The sequence below is a fragment of the Pavona decussata genome, unplaced genomic scaffold (assembly GCF_977016875.1).
Source record: "Pavona decussata unplaced genomic scaffold, jaPavDecu1.1 SCAFFOLD_12, whole genome shotgun sequence".
In the NCBI taxonomy this organism is placed as follows: domain Eukaryota; kingdom Metazoa; phylum Cnidaria; class Anthozoa; order Scleractinia; family Agariciidae; genus Pavona; species Pavona decussata.
Window position 1 is genome coordinate 1,363,390 of NW_028145435.1, and position 21,777 is coordinate 1,385,166.

General features: G+C 38.1%; 2 protein-coding genes across 5 annotated transcripts in view; both read left to right on the forward strand.

Moving 5' to 3' along the window:
- The first annotated feature begins 500 nt into the window (after positions 1-500).
- Positions 501-21,777, forward strand: part of LOC146487984 (uncharacterized) — a 47,066-nt gene continuing 25,789 nt past the window's right edge. For 2 of the 4 annotated variants that reach the window (XR_014867717.1, XM_085125821.1), the window contains exons 1-3: positions 551-594; positions 703-761; positions 4,468-4,963. The gene's annotated coding sequence lies outside the window, so the exon portion shown is untranslated. Of the gene's footprint in view, positions 601-702; positions 762-4,467; positions 4,964-21,777 lie in introns of all 4 variants that reach the window. The other 2 variants (XR_014867720.1, XR_014867718.1) reach the window with 2 other exon arrangements.
- On the forward strand, positions 10,178-17,632 carry LOC146487985 (uncharacterized). The gene has a single exon (XM_085125706.1). The coding sequence runs from the start codon at positions 13,718-13,720 to the stop codon at positions 14,633-14,635; it is 918 nt and encodes a 305-aa protein (XP_084981832.1). The 5' UTR covers positions 10,178-13,717; the 3' UTR covers positions 14,636-17,632.

Here is a 21,777-nt window from a genome sequence, read left to right on the forward strand (position 1 = left end):
CTAAAGCATTTTATCATATTCTTAAAACGTTTCAGTTGAGAACCATGAAGTGAATCAGCTTTCCGGATGTCACGCATTTGAACAGAACACAGAAAACGCCGACAAATTTCTACATAATTCACTTTAAATAAAACTTGAAACTTTTCTAGTAAATCGTAAAATCATGCGGTAAACTCGCGAACTCACAAAAAAACCTATCATCTTTGTGCCGGCTCTCAAAATTAAAACATCTTTAACGTACTTTTCTTATTATTTTTACGTTTGATCGTGGTTAACTCGCCATCGTGTTTCGTTAAACTGTAAAAAAAGGTAGTGGAAGCGATACATTCTCGAGATCCAGTAATTCATTGGGAAACATCTACTTGACCTGTAAAGCTCCTTCAAGGCGAATAAGCGGTGAGCTTTTTTATCTTTCAGAGACAAAACAAACATTGTATTGTGCCGAAAACCGTGCCAAACTTCTTGGCACCAGGCCTACGCATATCAAAGTAAAAAGCGCGCGAAAATTGTCTGCGCGCTCCAAAAGGCGGGAACACAGCAGTGTACCTTAGTTTTTCTGTTCTCCTGTGACCTTCGTACACTGCACTACACTCTGTACTGGTAAGTTTGACAATTCTTAAAATGTGGAAACGATGTGGAAATTTGATGAGTTAACACGTTGTCAATTATTGATTTTTGTGATTTTTTGTATGTTATGCCTAGATTCGCCTGAATTTAGATGGGAAGAAAGAAAATCAAGTGTTTTGTCGATCCGTTTAAAGGTAAGCTTAACTCAAGCCTGTAGTCCTGAGTTATTAAAATTCTTACTTGTTTTGTCTGACAGGTAAAATATCTGTCGAAAAAGTAACAATCGCAGCTACACGAGCAAAGAGAGCAAACGAAAAGTTGCTCCGGGCGATGAAAATTCGAGAGTAATAAGAATAACCGCCCTTTTAGCTTCTCAACACGCAGATCCAAATTCAGTTGTCAACGCAATACTTCGCCATGACTGAAAGTATTAAAAATCGAAACCGTTGAATTCGACACTTTCGTCTCTATTCAAGCTAATGTTTAGATGCCATTAATACAATTTTTTGAAAAGCTAACACCAATCTTAATTTTACTATAAAACCAGTCAACTTGGTGCGTTTCAAGTTTGTTCTGCATATTTCAAAGGGACAGTGTGACCTCTTTTTTCATCAATAGCAACCGAATAATAATGGCCAAACCTTCTTTAAAAGGGCTATTCTAGTGTACAGAAACTATTCATAAATGTAGCTACGGATAGCCACTGTATGAAAATGAATGACAACTTGAAAAAGTCGGGCAAACGTTTCAAGTTCTTACGTCAGTTATGTAGCTTATTCCTTGTTTGGAAATTCACATGGTTTCACCTGTAGAAACAATTCATGTATCACCAAGGTATTTGCATATAAAATAAAATCGAACAGAATTTTGACTAAAATCGGGATATATAATTGTCATCAGTGACACTCCTCGTAAACAGATCGCGAAAAATCGAAAGCCGCGAAATTAACGAAAATTAATCAACAGAATGAAATAAAGGAGCTTCTCACTTGAATGCCATAACACTAATGAGGAGGCTTGATTTTGCGAAGTTAAAGACTTCATTTCACTTGTATGTGTTTTGTAGCCAAAACGGTAGAGTTAAGGGTAGCAGAGATGGTGTAGTATTGAAAACACTCGCGTGTATTTCTAAAACTTCCGAAAAGATTTCGGACCGAAAAACTATTTTGCGTGCGCAAAATCATCACTAAAAATTGTGATAATTTTGAGCAAAAACTTATAAAGTTTTTCAAGACTTAGAAACACATTGAGTTATTTTGTACGAAACACAACCGACAATCTGTAGAAAAGGGATAAGAAAATTACTTTTCGAGCCAAAAATCTGTTCTGGAGCTTTGAGAAACACAGTTTTGATTTGATTCCCGGTTCGGGGGACCATACGTGGGTCGACTTTATTGTTGAATCTGACCCTTGCTACAAGAGGGTCTTCTTCGGGTACTCCGGTCTTTCGTCAAAAACCAATACACCCAACTTCACTTGGACTTCAAACACACAGATACATACTGTGCGAGTCCCTGGGAGCTCTTAGGTGCCCCATGGGTAAACAAATTACAAACAATTACATTTACATAACATAACTTTCCTATTGGACGTTTTGTACTTTTGTTAGTTTCTGTAATGGTATCATCGATGAATCGCCAAAAATTCTTAAATTAAACCCTACCAAAATGAAGGGAAAAATAAGGACTGTTTTTTCCACTCATTCTGCCAGGACAGGCCCATGTCAGCTGTAAGAGGTGTGTCATTGCAATTGTTTACAAGTATCTTTAAAGGCACATCCAATTTCAATGACTTTATAAACTTAGCAAGGACCACTTCTACAAACAGGAGCAGTTTGTAGCTGGTTGACATTCTTTCAAGTCTAACATTTTTTGTACATCCAATTTGTTTATCATCTTTAATCTGTCGCAAGGACATTTTTCTACCTTCAAAAGTGTTCAGGCGATTTCCTGAACATAGAGTTCCGTAACGTCCCAGCCCTGAAATCTCCAAAATCCAACTCTGTTTATTTTGCTCGCTCGATAAATACAACGCACCATCAATTTCAAAAGTTACAAAGCAGCCAATCCGCGCCCGCTTTTAAATAAGGCAATCAGCAGCGAAATCTATCAATCAAACGAAACTTGTCAGCGGGCGCTCTGAAAAGCGTAAATTCAATATCAAGTTTCATAAAGTTTTCTTTAAAGTCACAACAAAAAGTACTCTTTGCAAAGTTACAGGTCATCTCTGTGTGTGGGGCTGAACGTAATTTTATAAAAGCTGTCCTTGGTAACCTCAACACGCAAATCGTGTACAGTTCTAAAACTACATAATGCAAATCAGTATTAGCTTTTACACTTCTGACAGGGGGAGGGGAGGGAGAAGGCACTTGACAGAACCTTGGGTAGGGTTTGATGAAAATTCTCAGCTTTACGACGGTAGTGTTCCAACCTCATTTCCAGAGTACTGTTCCTATTGGGAACAAAGCTGGTGGTATCTTTGATAATGTTTGATTTAGTCCTCAAATACACTGGCCATCCGTTTCCTGATTCCGAAGGTGGTCCTTTATGAGAGTTTCAACTTTTCAGTTGTACGTGCAAAATATTTAAATTCTTACTATATAAACGAAGGATCACGACTGAAGCAGCGCTGGGAGCACTCGGCTTCCACGGCAAAGTGTCCATGGTTATATTCCCGAACTGATTTTTTTTTACACTCTAACTCTACTGGGAACAGAGTCTTTTCAGCCCCCCTCCTAAGCAAGGTTTCGCGCCAAAAGTCTATTGTTGGACTAACAATAGACAAAATTGTAAAGGAACAATATTTAAGATACATCTTAATTTAGGAGGGCTCCGTGAATCTGGCTGCTTGTTGGCACAGCTCTGATACACTCATAAGACCAATCGGAGGGTAACAACTTCAAAACGCCAGAAAGGAGAGGAGGCATTTTATGCAGGTGGGATGGTCCCTCACATTCATTTCAAAATTGGGTTTGGAAAACATCGACTATTCGTCTGTTTCGTGGGGGAGTAAAACAATTGAACCCTGAAGAAAACTCGAAATAAGTACAAGAACCAGAAATAACCTCAATCCATCTACTTGGACGGGTAAACATTTTTTCCTGTCTTACAACGCGCATTTAGTATTGAGTTATCAACAACCTGACCATGGTTTAATGAATCAAAAGACCGAGGAGCGGTTTTAGAAAACATTGTAAACCAGGATTATGAAATTTTAATCTTATCATGCTGACTTCGTAACACCTGTTAGGTTACTAAAGATAAATATGGTTGCCTTCTTGGCTTCGTCATGTGTAAACAAACTCTGCTTAGCCTGTTGGGAGAATGTCAATGGGACTACGTATACACGGACAGGAAAACCTCTTTATCCGTGACATGATCCTGTCAGATTTTGATGTACTAATAACACCCCTGTAATGATCCAGTGAACGTTCAAGTAACAATCCTGTGATTGGTAGGTATGACATCTTATGAATTGCATTTCAAAGAGACTGAGTACGCTGACCCTAATTACAAAAATTTTGAAAAATTATATAAGAATAACAAAACTATCCTGTAGCTGAACGTTTATATCCTTCAATATAAATATGCGGTACTCCTTTAATTTATTTTGGGGAATGTTTGAACTGTCTCGCATTTTTTAAAGACAACAACAGTATAATATTCATCGAGTGACGATCTAGCCTGTTAAATAATGGTGCCTTTGGTTCGTCTAACTTTCAATAAAGTTACCTTTTTAACTCCAACTTTCTGATGACTGGTCATGCAGGCATAACGAAGCTTATTTTTAAGCTCACACAGTGTTAGTGAACAACAGTTTGATACAGGAAAGAGTTGTCGACATTTCTAACTTCGTCACTAATTCAGCTTGTGACATGTTTTAATTATATTTCACTTGTAGCAAAGTAACAACCGGTACCTCGCAACACAGCCTGTCCAGCTTGCATGTTGTAATATCGTAACCTTCCATCGTTGAAATTTCTCGTTGAAGAGGTGAGTTGCTATGGACCTTGGATACAAGTCCTTACTAGGAAAACACTCGAGAACGATGTTCTCCTTTTGTAAGATGCGAGTCACTAAGGCGATAAACGTTCGCCAAGCAAAAATTTCTGCAAGCAACCACTCATCAGCTAGATATTTTGGATCACCGCGTCATACATCACAAGGATACAAGTGCCTGGTCCATTACAATCTTGTGCCGCTTCTGAGTCAGTGTCTGCAAGACTAGAGAAGCTAGTTGAATTTTTGTGTGCGTTCCACCGACGGGGTTGTAAAGCCTGCAAGAATGAATGGCGGCAAACCCGATATATTTGGCTCAGCGTTCTTATACAACTGTTAGCGACTTGAAACACAACGAGAAGTTTTGGGGTCTAGAAGCTATTGTTTGGCGGTGGAAGGTTAGTGCCGATACAATAGGTTATAACTTCTGCCTTTTACTTCGCCAAATGTCTCAACGAAAGTTAGACGTGTAGGAGTTTTTATACTGCTGTGACGTGAAGGCCGTGCACCACCAACAGAGAATTACTGACCGATAGGAACCAATTCTTCTCAGTAGAAATATTTGGACGCGCGCCGTATTCAAACCAAATCTGCTAACTTTTTTAAACCAATGAAGAATTGTTAATTGGATTATATGTACAAAAAACATCAGTCACATTAGAAAATTGATCCCTATCTCACTCCTATTTCAAACTCGATCGGTCGATCTTCAGTGCTCTTTCCAAGAACTCATTTCACCTCAGTTCTAAGTTTGAGAACTCAAATTTAGCGGTACAAAAACACCTGCGAAACTAACTTGACACCTAAGCCACAAAGAAAATCGAATGCTCATTTATCGGGCGTTCGGCGATTTAAAACGACAACCGGACCGATAACATTGGTGAGAAGCAGCACATATCATTGGGCAAAGTGCACCTAATCTAATAGTATGCTATTTCGCTTAAAATAACACGTGTTTAGTACGTTCTCCTCAAATATTAGTAATATCTTTAGTTATTATGACTTCCGGATACCTTTTTATAGGCTATAATTTTAAGCGGTTAACGAGGGTGATTCTCTGTCATTGCGCTCTGTGATAATTGTTTGGTGCGAGGCGGTCCGGCCCCACGAGACAATTGTTGTCGTTATTGAGGGATATATTAAGCTAAAGCGAAGAAAGGTATCTACCTTTCCTATATTTCTTTTTTCATAGTAGCTAAGCTATTGAGCTCGAATCGTAGTTATTATTGAAAACTGCCGTGGACGTTTATGATTTTTTACTGAAGATAACCGCAAGTTATGTATGTAGTTCCTTTGTATAACAAAACTGGGGAAGACAGCAAACAAACGGTCGTTGGCAACACGCTCTCACTGAGCACTGATATAAATTCTCATTTTGTCAATGAGAAACATTGACAAAATATCTCTTATGAAAATAAAATCAGATAAGTGTAATTTTAGATCGATATTTTCCTTCTATCTCGGCATTTCATTGAAGGATTTTAGGTCTTCACGACTGCTTCTTTGCAATTTTCATCCTTTAGCTCCTAAGCAACAACTTGGTGGTGCAGAGAATTTACACAAAATCTTTCGCTGTTTTATTTAACTTTCAAACGTAGCAAGGAAAGACATTTAAAATATACAAAGTAATTTCTCCGCAACGCGTGTTAAAGAAAGAGAGAAGAAACCGGATTATGCTCTCAGTAACGAACGAATAAAAATCGGCTAGTAAAAATCTTGGTGGCTTGTAAGGCTTGTCAAACAACAACATAAAATATTAGAGAAGCATTGATAGGGGCAACAAGCGAGAATATTAAACAAATATACTTCAAATGTCGGTTTTTGTTCGGATCTTTTAGCTGAAATTTTGAGCCGCACAACATTCTAGGAAACAGATCCCTCTTCTCCATTATTCACAAGCTGCTGTTAGTCATCCGAGAATCACGGCTAACCGTGGTCCTACTTCCCTCTCTTCACGGCATTCAGTTTCTCGTCCCGGCGCTCGGAGAGCAAAAGGAATTCATTTTGTCATATTATCGAAGTTTTGGGTAACAAAACACCAAAGAAAACGCTACTTTCTCTGTAGAATGTAATTCAAATTTGTTAGGCGATTTTCGCCCTCCGAAGAGATATTCACCGAAAGGGACCGTTGTGTGCCCCTCAATGACAAAATGCTAGAGAAGCATCGATACATCATCTTGTATATATGAAAGTAAAATCTGATGTCTTAAGTGTGGTTTAAGATCGATATTTTCCTTCATTCTCCGTGTTGTATTGAATGATTTTAGGCTTCCACGAGTGGGTCTGTGCAATTCAGTTTTCATCCTTAACTCCTAAGCAACAGCTTGGTAGTGTAGAGAATTTATAAGAGCTTTCACTGTTTTAACTAGTTTTTAAACGTAGCGAACAAGACATTTAAATCCTTTGCATCGCGTGTTAAAGATAAACTTTTATGAAAAGAAGAAAGATTATTCTCTCAGGAACGCACATCTTATAACCGGCTGGTTAAAATCTTGGTAGCTCAGTAGGCTTGTAAAGAAGGACTAGGATTTCTTGAAAGATCCGCGGCGATACTTCGGAAGATACTCCAACAGACAACAATCGAACAACGATTAATATCGCTCGCATTATCAGTAAATACGGATGTCGCTCACTCTCCGTTTTTTACCTACTTTAACATATGAGTATTTTGATGGTTAGGCTTCTACCGGAATCACACTCGAACGACGACGATTGAACCGAAAATATTCGATGGACCATTTCGCTGCCGAAAATATCTGCGAGAAGGACTCGTTACAGGTACCAGTGGAAATTTATCCGTTGGAAAAAAAAAATAACTGTTTTGTTTAGTACAATGTCACCTCGAACTCTAGAAAACATATGAGAAGTATTGTATTCGTAGTTTGCGTTTAGAAAAATAAAAATGAAGTTTGCCGAGTAGGAACTAAGATCAGCATTAATTTCGGAGAACAAAAAAGTAGTTTCGAGGAATAAAATTGCATTGGCTATTACCTGCGCTGTAGAAACCGAACACTTCAAACTGCGTTAGTTTACAAATGTTCTTTTAACTGAAACATAAACACATAAAAATGACGTTTAAATTTCGTTTCAGCTTCCTTACACATGTCATATACAGTTATCGCTTCGCAATCATTCAAACCAGCAAGAATTGTGATCACTGCCCCTTTTTAGACCTTAATTTTTAACTCTTGAAAATGAAAGCTCGCCTCTGATAAACAAACCAAAACACAGTAATTGATATTACGTAGTTCGCGACATTGCTAAATTTCTTTTAAAAAACATTTTAGTAGCGTGACTACATGTCTTCAGGCAACGCTAGTGTCAAATTTTGTGAACCCGCCGCAATGTAAACAGTCAGTGGTCCCAGCTTTGAACAAATAGCCTTTTCCTAGTTTTTGTGTGCGACACCGTCAAGAGCATGTGAAGACTGATATTCAAATGAAAACTATTGACCAGTTCTACCCTGTTATCTTGTTTATCATGCTGCCTACTTTAAGGCGGTTCTAACTTTTGAGTCTCCGGATGAAGTAAGTGCCAAATTTTGACAACATATTATTGCACAGTTAATCATTGAAGCTCTTGAATAGATTTTTCTTATCAGCGGCGCTCCCTTATTTTGAATATTTTGCAGAGAATAAAAATAAAAATAAAAGTAATGCGATAATAAAAGACTGCAAAGTTTTCAGCATGGGTACAAATTTTTTAATCTTTTGGTTAGTTTGCTGAACTTGACGCAGTCCCGCGTGAAACATTCGAATTTTATTGTGAGGAAACTACAGTTTTTTTTAATGAATTGCCAGTGCAAACGCAGTGCATTAAATTTCCGAAGGGATAACAATACCCCAGGATTTTCCGAAGAGGATCAGCTCGGAAATTCGGTGCATGAGACTAAGGCGGGGTTTTACCTGAAAAAAGCTCTTTTTTTTTCGAATTATTGTAACAGCTCTAGTTTTTATTTAAGAGTTAGAACAGAGCATACTGTTTGGCTTGTAAACATTTCTTTTAAAAATGCCACAAAACGTGGGAACACAGGAAACTTCAGTCTAAGCATTTCATGTCAAACTGCCCCCGTTTTTCCGGCATTTGTTAAGAGTATAATGACTGCATTGCTTTCATCGCGTATTCTTTTACATCTCAGGCTCGTGGTACCTGCTGCGGTCGTCTCCTAATTCTCTTTGTTATTTATAATTTACAACACATTGATCCGCATGTATGTTATATGATCAGTATCATGTCAAGTCCACATACAAATTGTTTCTCTGTACATGCAAAATTTGCAAATTCAGTTTTGGGAAATAAGCTCTGGACGCTTACTTCACTGAGCCTCATGTATCGGGAAGTGTATAAATTTAATGATATAAAATTCGTCTTAAATGGTTCTCGGGAATAACATGAAACCTAAAGGCAATTGCTCAGAATAAATTAGGCTTTTAATTTTCTGTACTTCTGAGTGAATCCTAATTCAACTAAAGAGATTAAAAACCAGTCAAAGATACATTAAAACCTTAACAGTCATTCGCTGCAGATGAAACCTTTCTTTGAGCAACAAGAATGATATCGTCTTATAGGTATTGTTTTATTATCTTCGCCATGAATGTCAAACAATTGAAGGCCTGAAACATTTAAAAATGTATTTATACACATGCATGTTTAACTCAGGTTTATAGCGTCGTATATTTGCTGAAAATGCTGAACTATGAAACGAAAGCTCCATTTGAAGGTGATTTGTTTAAAAAACAGGAGTTCACATGCGCTCCTTACAGATATATTTTTATTGCCGGACCAAGGCTGTATTACAACTGTATGATTCGTCTCACGAAATGAATTTTTAACCTCTACCTTTTTCCCCCTTTTATGAACACAGGGAAGCTTTTAGTAGCTTTTTACTCTCATCCCCGCATTTTCTTGCAATCTTCATTTTCTCCAACCTTGCGCTCACAGACAAGCTCAGCATCGAAACAAGATTTTTCCTTGGTCAGTTTTCCTTTTACCTAGGTAACAAAACTCTACGAATATTGATTTTAATTCAGTCGATTTAGAACTGCACAAAAGAACGGTAAGGAGTTTTTCTTGTATACTGCGAAACTATATCGCTCTATTGTCCTAGCTGTAGAGGATCTTAATATGTTTTCTTTCCTCCGCGGCTGGAGATGTATTGAAAAAAACTCTTCCTTAACTGAGTTGATCGCGTTGCGATCGTTTGTTTATTTTCATTAGCTGGCTCAAGAAGCGCATTGGAGGGACAATGATAACAAATCGGGCTTTTGGCGATTATTTAGAAGGCAATTCGAACCTGGTGGTGTCGTTAATATCCTCAGATAATGGGAAACTGGTTAAAGATTTTTCCCACCATGTGTCCCGAATGTTCAAATTGTATTATCGCACTCGTAATTTTCACAAGTAAAAAAGATTAATCACTGCAACGTGTTTACAGGGCTCCTGAGTGAATGGCCACACACTGTGACGAGAACTGCTTTGACTTTAAAGCTAGTATCGATTCCAATAACTCAACTGCCCAATGGCATCTAAGACAGATAATAAAAATATAGCCTTATGAAGCAACACGACAATACAAAGGGAACTTTGTTAAACAAAAAATGAGCAAATTCTGAAAAGGCCTATTGTTCGGGCCAGCGTTTGCATGACAAAGGAGTAGGTTTTATTTGCTTTGTTCTGTATGGACAGCAAGGCTGGCCGAAGGATGTGAGAAAAACTCCTCAGACAGTGCTAATTACTTCACACTGCTCTGTGGATTATGAACTGTGGATGACAGTTTAAGTAATTTCAAAGCCAGCACGATTTTAAAACCGCCTGAGTCTTTCCGTATAGAGCATGAGTGGCTGTGAAACCACGAGGCAATGGACTTGCACCTGGAGTGAAATTCATTAGCAAGTGAAGAAGGACGGTCCACATCACATATGTATTCCCTTTAAACGAAAACCACATCCATAGCAATGGTCTGAGCTTATTTGTTTGAACTTTATTGATTTATTCGTTTCCATGTGGCGATTATTTCGTTGCATGCTCTTTTTATACTCTCGAATTGGACTATTTGTTGAGAATTTGACTTCAGTCTTTATTGTAGTAATTATTACCTAACCGAGTAAGCCTTTATGCCGTCGCGAAAGGAAATGCAATTAGCTTAGTTTAGATGATTAAGACTTTCACCGACTGATATGTATCATGTAAATTTAGAAGTGACTGTGGTCTAAATTTATTTTTTTCAAGGCTAATCATGAAACAAAAAATACAAAAATTCGTACCTTGCTTTGCGTTCATAGGAATTATTTTGTAAGTCAAAAACATTTTTGTCATCTGTGTGTCATTTGCTGTCTTTAAATTCTAGTCAAGAAAGTCAAAGCTTTTAAACATGTTTTTTTAAATTGATTATTTAATGACGTTTAGAAAGCAAACAGAGCACCTTGGAAGGAAAAGGTGGTTGTGTTTCAAACGCATAATTTCTCTTTCAGCCTGGCATTGAAAACCTTTCCCATTTGTCTTCGTCAACGCTTAAGTCAACATTTTGATATCTTGCCCTTAAAAATAAAGGGATGTATCGAGGAAGTTATTGAATTTTAAAAAATAATTATTAGCTTGCGAGACAAATCATGAAATTATGTCAAGAAACATGAGAGAGAAAACTCACTTATCACTTTTAAATGCTTGTCTTCGCATGTCCGTCTGTTTGATAAGCAAGGAATGGATTTGGGAAACGTATCCCATCTTGAAGAAAAATTATTTGGAGTTTGTAGTTAAACATTTAATTATGCCAACGCGCGAAGAAGCTGAATACAATAAAAATAAACTTTCATTGCCCTAACACCCCCGCACAATCCCTGCTTATTTACGATGCAGTTGCTGTAACAACACTTCAAAGTTCCTCGTAAGAATTTCTGGGAAAGTTTCGTGAATGTTGAATAGCCTGTCTCGATAAAAACATTTTAAGTGTTTTTTTTACTGCTTTAGCCACGCTCGTTGTTTTTAGGTCGATCTTCTTCAAAAAATGGCTTAGACAAATTGTCGCACGAGAGTAGCCATTTGTCTCCGTGACATGGCGTAGGAGTAGGTCGATGCCGGCACACCTGTGCTAGCTATTAAATTAAAATTTATTGCCCACGGCTTGTTAGAAAACCAGAAGAAAGTAACATTTTATCGCAAGGACTTAAAACCGACCTTCTGTCAGGATTTTTGGATACCGTAATTAACGAACGATAAAAGACTTGTAAGGTGAAAAGGAGGCCCTGAGATTTTAGTTCAAACTGCATCAACATTACACAGTTGACGGTTTTGACCGACATTTTAGCACGATTTCAAATCGCTGCGAACATGTACTATTATATTTTTCAGACCCATTAATTTTTTAATTTAAAACTCGTTATGAAACACTCCAATCCCTATTCACTTGAACTAAAATGTGGCATTTGTCTTTTTTTATGGACAAACAGTAAGAATTTCTCAACAAATTTTATTGGGAATATTTAATTCTGCTTGCGGCAATGAAATTGGGTATTCATTTCGTGCGCTTTCCTTCAAGATAACCAAAGAATTTAAAAGTTTCGAAGGATTTATTCGACTAAACAGTCTGTTAAGTCGCAATCGCGAACTTATTCTATATTTTCCTTGCCAGCGGCTTTTTCCTTGCGCACATAAAACCGTACTTCGCACAGTGAAAAAGAGATTCGCACAGTGGGGAAGATCAGCCTTTTTAGCGTATTGTGTTTGTCCTCAATAGTAATTCAGTTCACAGTAACAAAAGCTTTCATTTGGGTGCACAATGACAGAGGCTAAAAAGAGTAGAATTAACGCAAACAAGCTTTTTTTAGAGTTACCGGTTCTGATCAAACTTGGTTCTCGTTACAGAGCAGTATTTGACATCCTCAAACGATCAACGACAATGTTTTTCAAAACATCAAAGTGGTCCAACTGAGCGCGGCCGACCAAATACTATTTATTCGAAATTTTTCTCAGGAGGAAGGATGCTTTTGCAAGCGAATACAAAAAGGTGAGATTAGGACTTCCCTATTGGGGGTGACTTATGAAATAAACACATGCGCTCACAAAGCCTCGAACAAAGGCATTTCAATTTACTTTTTTACCAAACAAAAACCGCAAGAGGATACATTCTTATTCTTTGAGTTCTTCCCCAGTTACGTTTCGCAGCGTGGTGAAATATAAACTGATGAAAACGCGTTGCAAATCGATCTCTTTCAAGTCATCTAAGACACATTTTTATTAGCAACATGCGCCAATGGCTGACATTGTCAAGAACTATTGCTCTGAATGCTCAAATATAATATAATATTTGTGTACCGACATATTTGCTATGAGTTGCGCTATTTACCAAAGAACGAATAGAACTTAAAAAAAAAATAACGCAGTTTCAAATAATAAAATTGCTATTAAAGAAGCTAAATTGAAAAGACGAGGCTTCTAGCGCGTTCCTTTGTTATTCTGAATGGGTAGCGCCTCTATTGCTCACTTTTCAGAACCGTCCGCTTTAGTTGCTTTTTAATTATCAACTCCACGGGCCATAGTTACAGAAACCACACCAAAAAGGCAAATAACACGAAACACGTCATCCATGTTGTCGGAAAATTTCATTCTTGGTTTTCGATTTCCTTGAAATTTGGTAATTTTTTGTGCTGGGACCCCTTCAAAACAAGCGGGGATTTCTTTTCTCCCAACTCATCATGAACTTTTAACCTCATCGTTTACCCTTTTTAGAAATGCATTAATCAAGAGTGCGTAAACACTGTGAATCAGGGGAAAACTGTCAAAGATTAACATGACAATGCAAGAGATACTACTCTATAAAGTTGACGAACGGGCCAACCAATCAAGTGTAACAACGCCTTGAAGTGAACGACCATTTCTTTGCATATTCAATGAGTGCACCTGCCGAACAATTAATCGAGCCTTAATTTACAAACGTCTAACAAACCGATACTGCGTCAGTCAGTAAATAGGACCTTCAAACCGCATAAATAGCGTGCGACCCCTGAATCAAACTTGAAAGTAAAAAGCCTGACTGTCGATAATAGCTGGACTAAAGCACGGACACTTTGCGTGGGTTTCTTTGAAAGTCTCTCGCCTCTGGTGCTTGAAGTTTGCTTCTCATTTCTCAGAGTTTTCATTTCATTTTCAAGTGTTAAATGCTCGGCTCGGGAATGGCCGGAAAAACAAAGTTTAACGACCGACACCTGGGGAACTTCTCGAGCGATGTCCGGAAGGATGAGCAGGTCACAGCTGGAAGTTCTCTTCTTAATTTTATGAACTTGGCATCTGGAAATGTAAAGAACGCCCTGGAAAAGCCAGCCAACTTTAAAAGAAACATTAACCACCGCAGGTATCTTCAAAAACAGTTGCGGAACTATGGAAAGCGGAAACCGAGCGAGTTCATCTTAAAGAAACCTAAAGACGTTCTTAAACATAAAACTAACACCCTTACCAGCAACAAACATGGCGTGCCAAGGAATTCCTCAAGGCAAGAAGGAAGTTCCAAGAAATCGGAGAGAAATTCTGATGCTGCCAGCTGCGAGAAACCTGCACTCAGAGATAGGAATCTTCCTGCTTCCTTTTGGCAAGAGCCGGTGGTTGAAGATGTCGCCGAGACTTACATGTATCCGTTGTACCCATTCCACACCAGGGCTGGTGAGCCTGAAGAACCTTACAACCCTGCTTTTGAGACTTACTTCGAAGGTTGGAACGAGTGTGTAGCTCGAGAAATTCCCGCAGAAGAGTTATCACCGAGCGCTGACTCCGTCGGAGCACCCTCTGTATCATCCGAGGAAGCCATTTGTGATGATTTCATGACTGGCGAAGAACTTACACAAAATATTGACATCAAAGACTTGTATGTACCTGAGCTGTACATTACGGACAGAAGTCCTCGTGAACATTCACAGGGCGAAAGCCTTTATCTGGCGCCCATATCACCAACACAATACGTTCTGACTCCTACAACTTGCTCAGATCAAGCTTATTTCAACTTTTCATTCGATCACGACCCGTCTGGGCTACCGCCTTTTGCCATGGCGTTTTTAAGTCCAGGATCCTTAGCACAGTACTAGAATTACAAGAGTGCAGACAGAAAACCTGAATTACACGGACAGCCTATGTTAGTTTTGTTTAGTCTAAAAAAAGGAGACCAAATATGCTAAGACTGTTCTGTTATTCTCTAACTGTATGTTTATTGTGTTGAAAAAGTGTTCTTCAAAAGTAACATAGAAGGAATATACGATTCTTCAAACGATTTGAACGACTGTGTATTGCGCAAAGAATTGAACATTTTCTACCGTGTAGAAAAATAGCGAAAATTAAATATAGATTGAAATTATAACACGTTAGACTTAGTGATTAATTCCTTATGGAAATTTTGTCACCCTTGCTCACTTTGTCTTGTAGAATTCAACAACAATAAATTACTGCGTAAAAAAAGTCTAGTTCATTTTGGAATTTATTTAAATAGATTTTGTATATAGCGTCTAATTTGAAGAACGACATCGAGCAGCACTTATGTAGAAATCCTCGTTGTGAGTCTAAATCTACAACTCACCTCGGCACCGCGGCGTAATTAAAATTCGTGTCATTAGGTGTTCAGTAAATGATTGGAAAGAAAGTATTGGGAAAATTGTCTTGCTTTTAGAATTCATCGATTAAAGGGAAGGAAATAATAGTAAAAAAAGAATGGATATATCCTTTTGCTCACGTTCTAGGCCTGAACATGACGAGAGCCTTAGAGTACGATTGATTGATAGGTTGTGAGTTTACCCGATTATTTTCAGCGGTTGTTTATCTCCCTTTGGTGCATCTGAAAAACTTCTTAGCTGTAACATACACGGTATACAGCGATGATCTGTCAGTCTAGTCTATCTCCACATTAACGCAGATGCGTGAAAGATCGCGCGTTCTATCTCATTTTTCGTGAACAGGAGTTTATAGCATGATACCATAAAAGCGTTGTGGGCCTTGTATGGCATTGTTATGAATTTCAACCTTTTAAAATCCGTCATCGAACATTAATGGATTGAATTTATCCTGCTTTCACTGAGAAGTATTGTTTTCAAGCGGCGCTCAGTTAGCTAAGGTTGACGAACTGAAGGAAGGACGGGAGAATCGAAATACATTGTGGGTGTTATTGAATCGCATATGCTTTTGCGTAAGCCTAAGTTAATAACTCTATGGTACATTATTACTGAATGTGGGTAGGAGAAACACATATCGCAACAACAATTTCAGGAAGTTGCGTGCTTCGTGCCATTTTGCGTGCTAAAACTGTTGAAATGTTTTTAATCTTCAATGACGATCAGAAGCTAAGTGCTCGGGATTATCATTTTAGACGTAGCGGGTTGGACTGGTAATTATGAAGTACAAAGCCCTGTTACGTTCTCGAAATGGACACACTCAAAGCACGAGAAATGAAAATAAAAGGCAGAGTATTATACCCTTAATGCTAATCAGTTAAGCTGAGCACATTGCCCATCACACTTATCTCGGTTGTCAAAAGTATTTTTTTTCCCAAGATATCAATTTTCTGTGGTCCTCCTACTCCCTTCTGCTTAATGAAATTAAATTTATTTTAATGAAGCAAGGACTCCACACAACAGCTGGCTGGAACATGGTGCATGAGGCGGAATATCCAATAACCCGACGTAATGTAGCGTTTTGGAGATCACGTTTTCACAGGATTTTCCTTCTGCGTGGGAAAGTGAAAGAAACATGACAGGAATAAAGTTAGGCGTTCCCACGCACCAGCTGAACGTTATGTACTGCAGAGAATCAAGGGGAAAAAGTTATTTTTGGACCACTTCCGCTAAGAGAGGACTGATTTAGCTCTGTATACGAAAAGAATGTCAGATGACACAGACAAAAAGCAATGTTCTTACCACATATTTCCTTTTTAATCAATATCCACTGGAAACTGTGGAGGGTATATCGAGACGATATATTCTGATAGAATCCCTTATTCTCGTTACCTTCCTGTTTGACTGCGTATTGAAATATTGAGGAGAAGTTAGATGATGATCAATATTTGCTGTCGTGGCGTGGTCGTATCATTTCCCCTTTCGTTGCACGTGATTTATTTCCACCGTCCGCGGACTTCACTCTTTACATTTCTACATCACCGTCCTTACACGTGGGACAAACTGGTATGCAAATGAGATCAGTTTCTTTGAAAATGACACAATTGCAGTGATTTGGAGGCTCTTTAAGTTAAATACTGCAACAACGTGCTTTAGAAAGGTGTCGTTTTTCAGTCGTAATGTCTTGTTGCCTCAGCACCGATGTCTCATGCAGTTGAGCTAAAAGCGGCTCTGTTGATCCTTTTCTTTCCTAAGAGCGCTCAAGCTTAAGCTGCTTTTGTAAAATATTGAGACTAAAATATAATTAATCGAAAGTCCTGTCGCCAATTTTTCAGTTGAATTGTCACACTTAAAGATTTCACGCACAGATTAAAAAAGAGTGCTTTACAAAATGTTGAGATAAAAACTGCGTAAACAGGTAGTCTTGTCGCAAAGCTTTCATTTGAATTGTAAAACTTAATAATTTCATGCACAGATTGAAAAGTAGTGTTATCACGAAATGCCGAGAAACAGAATAAAACGGAAAATCTGTTGAAAAGTTTTCATTTGAACAATCCTACTTGATGATTTTATGCACAGATTGAAAAAGTGCGCCCACTTTACAAAATGTTTTGATACAAGCAGTGTGAACAGGAAGTCTTACCGCAAAATTGTCATACCTAATAATTTCACGCACGAATTGAAAAATGGTGATATCACAAAATGCTAAGAAACAGAACAAAGCGATAGTCGGTCACACCTTACATGAATTGAGGTATGGCTGTCAGTGTCAGGATAGCAGTAAACTGATTACTGCCCCCGGCGCAAGAAAGTACGTTTTATCAAACCAAGTATTAATTACCTTATATCAATTTCATTGGATGCTTAAGTGTTTGGGCAAACTCATAGTTTAATAAAAGGTACGAATAACAAATATTGTCATTTGGCAACAGATCAGTTTTTTGATATTAGCCGCTCTTCCTTTTCGTCGCCCAACGAAATTCAATACTGTAAGTTACTCAGAATTGAGGCGAGGTAGAAGAAAAAAAAAATAGAAGAACAAAGCTGAAACCACGGTACTTGTTTTTTTCTCGTTTTATTGGAAAAAAATAAAAATAAAAAAACATCCTACAGTTAAGCTCTGAATAGGGTTTTTAGATGCATCAAACCGATAACGACACTCCCGCGTTTTGTTTCATTGTACTCAAAGTTAGCACGGTTACCTAACGTGACAACATGAAATTTAACATGAAAGTTTCATTTAACGCCATAATTAGTGGTGTTCTTGAAATCATTACCATTGTTTTCAGTTGCGCAAAAACTGCAATTAAAAATGAACCGTTGGCCCCTCCGTTTTTTCATGGCTGGAAAAGCAAATTCCTGTAACCTTCGCCTGCGTATTGACTACTAAAAAAAATGGCAGCCACTTTTGGATTAATGGTTGTTTTGTTTGGCTAACAGACGAATTGAAACTCGGCTTGGGACAAATTAACATAACGCGTTAATGCTGGGGTGCTCAATGAATTAAACAAATAAGAAACTTCAGGATCGTGTAGTATTAATGCCATTGCTCCGGGTATAGGACTGTAGGTTTAGACTGACTGAGCCCTTGGCGAGAAAGAAAGAGAAAGCCCATTAATCCTTTGGCCATGGCTGAAAAAGCAACAAAAGAAAACGTGCTTGAGGAGCCTGTCATACAGACGAGATGAATAATGCACAAAAGTACCTGTTATATAGAACGGTGAAATGTGCTCTTCAATACAATCTTCACCAAACGTGTTGTCTGGTGGAGAAAAATTCAAAGACTGCCACTGCAGTGCATGTTTGCTAACAGAAAGGGGACGCTGCAAAAAGCTGAGAGCACGTTTTTCTCACACCAGACAAAAGAACACTGTGTAATTGTTCCCTAAACAATGTTTATTTTAGTTCAGAGTAAAACTAAAGCAAGGGGTTTATTTTTATATCTTTAAAACTTATCCCTATTATCGCGTTTTCAATCAGTTCTTAGCTTTTGCGATAACGAGGAGAAACACGTGTTTTTTGTTAGGTTATTTTATGCCTTCTTTGCTCTTACAATTTTGCCTCTGTTAATCATTCCTTTAAGAAAATAATCCCTGGGCAGTGGCCAATACAAGTGTACTGATTCAGTGCGTGATTCATGATCATGTTCATCTTCAATAGTCAACTCCGTATTATAATTCTCCTTTTCTCAAGAAGCACCTAATTGTTAACTTGCTTGGTTGAAATTAGCATGTCACTTGCCGATGTAGAACAACTGATGAACACTTAAATTCAAGTTACTCTCTCCTGGCCAAACTACAAAGCAAAACGAGGCATTTTTCTGTCTTTCTTGACCATTTCAATCCACGAGTTAAACCTCTGCTTCAAAGGCACTTGGCTACGCATTTTCACATCTTTTCCGCTCATGTATGAAACCCCAAAGTGTGGCCATTCAAATGAAAGCTCAGTGCTGAGCAGTACTTTCCTATGGCACTGTTTATTATGCTGTACAAGGTAGCTTTATCTTTTGAGTCTGTGGATGTAACCCCAAAGTGTGGCCATTCAAATGAAAGCCCAGCGCTAAGCAGTACTTTCGTATGGTACTGTTTATTATGTACAAGGTGGATCGAACTTTTGAGTCTGTTGGCGAAATCCTTAAGTTTTTTTTATTCCAATGTGACACTGAGCTGAGCTTTTAATTTGAGCAGTACGTTCTTGTGATACTGTATGGTTTACAAAGTGGTCTTAGTGTATTTCATAAAACCTTAGGTGTGTCCATTCAAGTCTTTATAGAGTCTAAAAGTGTGAAAGCCGCGAGTACTTTGTACTCTTTGTTTAAAAACAGCTTTCAAAATGTCAGCAAAGTTTGATAGTCTCTTTATTCATTTTCCAACTTTTCGAGTTCTGGGTAGTTAAAGTGTTATAGGCGCCTATTTGTTTGTTACTTTGCTCTAACAAATGTCACTGTTGTCTTAATAAATAGTAGCCTTTAAATCGCAAACTTGCGCAAACCTTGCAGGGGTGAATTTATGATAACACGGCTACAGAGGTGATTCAAGGTACCTGGGAATACATATCAAGAACAATGGCTATTAAAACAGAAAGTGAGCACAAATAACTTTGATTGTGTCAGTGCTAGTTACAACAGAGTAAAAAGTCACAATCGCTCCACGATCTTTTGTAAATTATCGTTCTATTCTCTCGGGGGGTGAGGTCGTCATCTTCTCGGTTCTCGACTTGGATTTCATCTCTGAAACCCACTCAGCCGGAGGCTGAAATTTGATTAAAGGTTTTAAAGTAGTCTGTTACATGAATCGTTTAACGACACCAAGGCAGTTGTAGTAGCCTCTTGCCACACATAGCAAGCCTCATATTTCCTGAATTATTCATTGTTCATAAAATGTGTCTTAGCAACAATCCAGGGGGCAGAATAGTACACGAGTCAACTTACTATCGTACATCAAGGGGATTCTTCCCTACTTTCCTCGTGTAGTGCTATTTGAGAACGAGATACAAGGACGTTATGAGCTATGAGAGAACAACCTTTGGTAAACGCGTGCTCTGATTGCTTCAAACTGATCACGTGACGCGACGGTATTCATCCGCAGGCACTGTGAAGCGCTTTAAGTCGAGAAAAACTATATTGTCGAACACGCCAAAGACATTTGATGGTCTCTTATACAAACCGAGACAAGTTGAATTACGAAGAAATCAGATAAAACAATTCAGGTAACTGAGAACATAAGTTATACACATGCATGGATTGTAGTCTTATCCAAAAAAGACGAAATGAAACACACGATGCCTTAAAAGAAGGAAGGAAATTCGTCATACATTTACATAAATATCAGTTACAACGACAGTACAATGTTTTTTTGATGACGGGCAACCCTGAACTTGGCCAGGCGTTTTTTAGATTGACAATAGAGTTTTGTGCGTTATCAACTAAAATCAGTATAATAATTAAAGTATACACTAAATACAAAGCCTTACATTACATGTTCTGATTAATCAACACATCGTAGCACTGCCCAAATAGGATCATGGTGCATTCGATATTCGTTGTCCGTAGTCAGCAGATATCTTGCGATATACGTTATTTCGTGTATCGGGGAGAAAAATGGCAAAATAAATATCGTCTCCAGCTTTTCTGGAAAAAAACTGCATGTGCTATGTTATCAATGTGTTGAATAATAAAACAATTATCCTGCTCAATCTTGTGGAGTACCCCTGATTTCAGCCAACTTGACCTTCGGCCTCGTCGGCTAAGTATCAGGTGATATTCCACGCGATTTTGCAGGATAATTGTTAAAAATATTCGCATTACTTACAAGATCTATATCCCTGCGGGCATGCACCTTAACTCCTTAAGTTCCAGTATCAAAATGCACATATAAATTCCGTCCGAACAAAAACACAGACCAAACATTTTACGGTCCGAGCATTTTCGATTTCATATGTCAAGGCAGATGTGTTGACTACCCCCATTTTAGGTATTTTACATAAAGCAAGGCTGAGGATAATGGGTTTACACATTTAACCATCCTCTTCCTCTAACTGAATGACTGCGTCCCCACTGAAAGTTAACCGGCTCCCAATTTTTTGCACAAAGTACGCCGTGTACTTTGTTGAGTTAAAACGGAACGGTCTAAATGGAACTGAGTTTACTACTCCTCCATGTTTTGTATACATCACCCTGACGTCTAAATTCGCTCTCTATAAAACAATGTCTTCAAACAGCTTGTAACTGAATTGATTGCGGGTGGAGTACAGTGGCAGTCACAGGGAAGACATAGACAAGGCTATCTTAAATTATGTATTTAAGTATGAATTTATTTTTTCATTTATTTGTCAGTTGTATCCTTTTTCTGCTTTTCTTTTTTCTAAACTGACCGACCGACACACTTTCACGAGAGAGAAAGCGATTGGAAACGATTTATGGGGATGGCCTGACTAAGGCTTTCTCTTTGAAACTGTTTAAGTTGCGTAAATTACTGCGAAGGCCTTTCTTTTGTTTAATCTATCACCCTAAGTTCAAATATATTTTTCATATATTCATATTCATTTGTTCATCCTTCACGGTATATTACGAACTTAAAATATATAAACCAGTTCCCAGTTAGTTTGATCATTTTGTTTAGTTGGTAGAG

Excerpts from the sequence above, each read along its gene's own strand:
- LOC146487985 (XM_085125706.1), top strand. The coding sequence starts at position 13,718 with ATGCTCGGCTCGGGAATGGCCGGAAAAACAAAGTTTAACGACCGACAC.